Source organism: Nansenia antarctica (assembly GCF_963989245.1).
Source record: "Nansenia antarctica genome assembly, chromosome: 2".
NCBI classification, from domain to species: Eukaryota; Metazoa; Chordata; class Actinopteri; order Argentiniformes; family Microstomatidae; genus Nansenia; species Nansenia antarctica.
The window spans coordinates 30,722,551-30,727,811 of NC_137675.1; the positions used below are offsets into that span (position 1 = coordinate 30,722,551).

The window sequence follows — 5,261 nt, forward strand, 5'->3', positions numbered from 1 at the left end:
GGACAGGCTCGTTGTAACACACGTAACGGAATCAGGAACGGTATCTTTTTCACAGGGTTGAGTCCGTTGCATGAATTACAACATCTACAACATCCTCCCCTAAACTAGCTAACTACACACCACCACGTCCTCTCACACACACAGGCTGGATGGATCTCAAAGGCCTCGACTCCTTTCGAGAAGGTGAGAGAGGGAGGGAGGGAGAGGGAGGCAGAGAGAGAGAGAGGGAGGCAGAGAGAGAGGGAGGGAGGGGTGAGACAGAGAGTCAGAAGATATTTGTGATCCGTCCACAGCCTCAACTCATCCCCTCCCCTCTCCTCCCTTCTCTCCTCTCCTCTCCTCCCCTCTCTCCTCTCCTCTCCTCCCCTCTCTCCTCTCCTCTCCTCCCCTCTCTCCTCTCCTCCCCTCTCTCCTCTCCTCTCCTCTCCCCTACACTCCTCTCCTCTCCCCTTATGACCTATGACCTTTCCCTAGGAGGTGTTGGCCTCCTGGTTGATGAGGGCGCTGAGGTCCAGGCGGGTCTTCTCGAGCGCCGCCATCTTGGCCCGGCGGGACGGGCGAGCCGCAGGCACCGAGTCTGGAACATTCTCTCCATCACTAGGGGAGGAGGGAGAGAGAGGAGGGGGGGAGACAGAGAGGGGGGGAGAGAGAGAGGGAGGGAGAGAGAGGGGGAGAGAGAGAGAGAGGGAGAGAGAGAGAGAGGGAGGGAGGGAGAGAGAGGGAGAAAGAGGGAGGGAGAAAGAGAGAGGGAGGGAGAGAGGGAGGGAGAGAGAGAGGGAGGGAGAGGGAGGGAGACAGAGAGGGAGGGAGAGAGGGAGGGGTGAGACAGAGAGTCAGAGAACAAAACAAACCCACATTGTGCTATAGCTATTAAGTTATGATCCACAAACATAGAAGGGAATAAAACAAACAATAACAGTGCGTTCAAGTGCTCCTCGGAAACTCAAGACCTCAAGACCCCCCCCCCCCCCCTTGTCCAGATGTAGCGTTGGACTGTCCTCAGATCTCCTCAGCGGCTGATTCAGACACGGCTCAGAGAGGCTCACTCAGGAGGCTGCAGACTGACATGTCAGACCGTCCTATTTCAGAGGAGTGCTTGAACAGGGTGTATACAGGAATCTTGAGGTTAATTTCAATGCCTTTCTAATACTTTTTATAGACCTCGTCAATATTTTTCCAGACCTCACCGCCACTTCGAGCTGTAACCGTTTACATCACTGACACCTTTAACTTAACAGTTTTAGTTTGCAATAGACTACTAGACCACTATCATACAACACAATTTCCGGTTCATCTTTTGTTTTTTTAATAAAACTAATAAATTCACGAACTTCTACTCAAAGTTTTTAGGACTCAAACTCTTTGGACAGAGTCTAATTCAGAAAAATACCTACAAAATTCAAGACCTCATAAAATCGTGATAAGACTTTTTTAATACTTATTAAGGGTCTTGATTGTCCCAAAATGTATTTAGCAACTTTGAATACTTTTCAAGACACCGCGGATACCCTGTTGAAGGCAGCATGACTGGGTTATGGTTGACGGAGAGCTGAACTCAGGAGGCTGCAGTCTGACATGTAGGACAGACCGTCCTATTTCAGAGGAGTGCTTGAACGCAGCATGACTGACTGGGTCTGTGTGGCCCAGAGAAACTGATGAAGCAGACCCAGGAAGTGTTGATTGGTAGAGAGCAGGCTCACCTCTCCTCTGAGGACTCTGCAGTCCTGCTGGGCTTCCTGGCCCCCCTGGCGGTGGTGGTCTTCTTCTGGCCCGCACCTACACACAACGCCAACATCCTGTTATTCACTATTATTATACAACAGTTAGATCCGACCGAGTCATTTGAGTGTGTGTATGACATCATCACCTCTCCTGGGCCTCTTCACAGACTTGGCCGGGTCTTCGTTGGCCGTCTCTGAAGATCAGGAAGTAAGAAAATAAGTAAATAAAGAAATATACACCACACACTTCCCCATTCAATTGAATATATATATATGTATGTGTTACGGTACATGTGGTAAAACGGTACATGTGGGAAAACTAGGGTTAGGGTTAGGTGCTAGGGTTAAGGTTAGGATTAGGGTTAGGGGTAGGGTGCTACGGTTAGGGTTAGGGTTAGGATTAGGGTTAGGGGTAGGGTTAGGGTTAGAATTAGGGTTCGACATGCCAGCATGTACCAAGTCACCCTAGCACCTAACCCTAACCCTAGTTTTCCCACATGTACCGTTTTCCCACATGTACCGTAACATACACACACACACACACACACACACACACACACACACACACACACACATCCTGATTGTGTATTTCCTCCCTAGATGAGCAGAGCTGTATCTGGGGGGTTGAGGGAAGCTTAGTGAGGCCCATAGGGCATTTCTCTACTCCACTGAGGAGCGTCCTCATAAAGCAGCATCATGGTGTTAAGGGAGGAGAGTAGCCTGAGTAGCTGTGGACTTCCTGTCTGAGTAGCTGTGTACTTCCTGTCTGAGTAGCTGTGTACTTCCTATCTGAGTAGCTGTGTACTTCCTGTCTGAGTAGCTGTGTACTTCCTGTCTGAGTAGCTGTGTACTTCCTGTCAGACAGGAAGGAGGGAAACACTCCTGTTACGCTGAAAAGCCAGAGGCTGGGTGTGTCTGGTGTGTATGTGGCTGTGTGTGTATGTATGTGTGAATGTGTGTGTATGTGTGGCTGTGTGCATGTGGCTGTGTGTGTATGTATGTGTGAATGTGTGTGTATGTGTGGCTGGGTGCGTGGCTGGGTGTGTATGTGGCTGTGTGTGTATGTATGTGTGAATGTGTGAGTGTGTGAACTGCCAGTATGGGCATAGTGTGTGTGTGTACTTTGTGTGTCAGCAAACCTTCTAGCAGCAGTCAACTTAAGGCCCGCCCCACTACTCTGCCTCTGATTGGCTAGAAGTCGTTGGTTGGCTTACATTTACATTTTTGGCATTTAGCAGACGCCTTATTCCAAAGCGACTTACAATCAATACATTTGAATACTAAGCATGTGAATCAGCAGTCCACTATTCGTTGCAGGAAGAGTACTCTAGCTCGGGCCCGGGGCCACTGATAGAAGGAAAAACCTTCTCCCTATTTATCGCCTTCTACTAATTAATTTTTTTTTTTTTTTTTTTTACTGGAGAAACTGAGAAACAGTACAAGGGGGGCAGTAGAAGTTCTTAGGGACACAGTAGAGGGGAAAGCGGGTGTCTTTAGGAGACGTAGTGGTGAGGGTCAGAAGATGTCTCAGGAGGAGCAGTTAAGATGTAACCTGAAGAGATGGGTCTTCAGTCTACGACGGAAGATGGGTAGTGACTCTGCCGTTCTGACGGCCGTGGGGAGCTCATTCCACCAGCGGGGAGCCAGTGTTGTGAAGAGACGTGATCGGGCAGCCCGACTGCTGTGTAGAGGAGGTGGGGCCAGTCGGCCAGCCGAGGTGGAGGAACGGAGTGAGCGGGCAGGGGTTTGGGGGGTTACCATTTCCTTCAGGTAGGCAGGGGCTGTCCCTTTAGCTGCCTGGTATGCAAGCACCAGGGTCTTGAATCTGATGCGAGCTGCTATCGGGAGCCAGTGCAGGGTGCGAAGGAGAGGGGTGACATGCGAGTATTTGGGGAGGTTGAATACCAGCCGGGCAGCAGCATTCTGGATGAGCTGCAGAGGTCTAATGGCTGAAGCGGGGAGCCCAGCCAGGAGTACATTGCAGTAATCCAGGCGGGAGATGACCAGTGCCTGGGTCAAGAGTTGCGCTGCCTCTCTGGTAAGGAATGGTCGTATCCTTCTGATGTTGTAGAGGAGGAATCTGCAGGAGCGAGCCGTTGCTGCAATGTTCTCCGCGCAGGATAGTCGGTTATCCAGGATCACTCCAAGGTTCTTGGCTGTCAGGGAGGGGGTTACAGTAGAGTTCTCCACTGTGATGGAGAAGTCTTGGAGAGGGCAGGCTTTCCCGGGGATGAAGAGGAGCTCGGTCTTGTTAAGATTGAGCTTGAGATGGTGGTCAGCCATCCAAGTTGAAATGTCAGCGAGACATGCTGAGATACGGGTTGCCACGTGTACATCAGACGGGGGGAAGGACAGGAAGAGTTGAGTGTCGTCTGCGTAGCTGTGGTAGGAGAGCCCAGCTACGCAGACGACACTCAACTCTTCCTGTCCTTCCCCCCGTCTGATGGCTTGAGCAATGTGATACCATTTGTAGGCGGAACTGTCTCTTTGCTGAAGATGACTCTTTAAATTACGATGTAAACAAATAGCGTGTGATATATATATAATTTATTTTTTTATTCCCCCGCGCCGGAAATCCGGCACCGTGCCGGAGAACTTTAAGCCCTGGCAGTGTGTATTTAAGGGCACTCTGTGTGTGTGTGTGTGTGTGTGTGTGTGTGTGTACCGTCAGCGTTGATGTCCAGAGCCTGTAGCGCGGTGGCGCTGAGGTCGGTCTTGAAGTCCTGCAGCTGACCAATCAGCTTCTCTACGGCCCGCAGACACACGTGGTCCTTCACCTCCTAGAGGGAGGGGGGGGGGGGGGGGGGGAGGGGGGAGAGAAAAAGAGAAAAGGGGAGGGAGAAATAGAAAGAAGAAGCGGTGAGAGTGGGGGGGGGGGTCATGATTAAATAAAAATAGATGAGAAAAATACAGCAGCAAATTGTGTTAGGAGTGTGTGTGTATGTGTGTGTGTGTGTGTGTACCTGTGTGATCTGGTGCAGCATTGTGAGGAGGTCAGTCCTGGTGGGCGGGTCTCTGCAGAGGGGTGTGTGTGTGTGTGTGTGTGTGTGTGTGTGTGTACCTGTGTGACCTGGTGCAGTAGTGACAGCAGTTCCCCCCTGGTCCCCTGGTCTCTGCTGAGGTGTGTGAGTGTGTGTGTGTGTGTGTGTGTGTGTGTGTACCTGTGTGACCTGGTGCAGTAGTGACAGCAGTTCCCCCCTGGTCCCCTGGTCTCTGCTGAGCTCCAGGCTGCTGAGGGTCTTGGCGTAGAGGCGGACCTCGGGGGCCGTGGGGTCGTTCAGCATCTCCCCACACACACGCACCGCCATGCAGTCATGAACACTCACCCCCTGCAGGGAGCACGGGAGCACACACAGAATTGCTTTTATTACACCTCACTGTACAAGAACACAAGAGTAAAATTATTTGGCTTAGGTTCCTCAACATTGGCATTGCAATCGCAATAATAGAGTAAAGTAAATCAAATAGTGAATCAATAGTGCAAATCAAAAGTGCAAAATGCTGTGCAAATTACAATCAGACACACCCTCAGTGTTGGAG

General features: G+C 50.9%; 1 protein-coding gene across 1 annotated transcript in view; it reads right to left on the minus strand.

Annotated features, from left to right (window-relative positions):
* Positions 1 to 470: 470 nt before the first annotated feature.
* The window catches only part of LOC308150110 (condensin complex subunit 3-like), a gene marked incomplete at both ends in the record, with an annotated part of 18,734 nt that continues 13,943 nt past the window's right edge, over positions 471 to 5,261 (minus strand). The window contains 4 exons of the mRNA XM_080522975.1: positions 471 to 597; positions 1,701 to 1,776; positions 4,387 to 4,501; positions 4,883 to 5,050. Of these exons, the coding sequence (XP_080379101.1) occupies positions 471 to 597; positions 1,701 to 1,776; positions 4,387 to 4,501; positions 4,883 to 5,050 (486 nt within the window). The remainder of the gene's footprint in view (positions 598 to 1,700; positions 1,777 to 4,386; positions 4,502 to 4,882; positions 5,051 to 5,261) is intronic.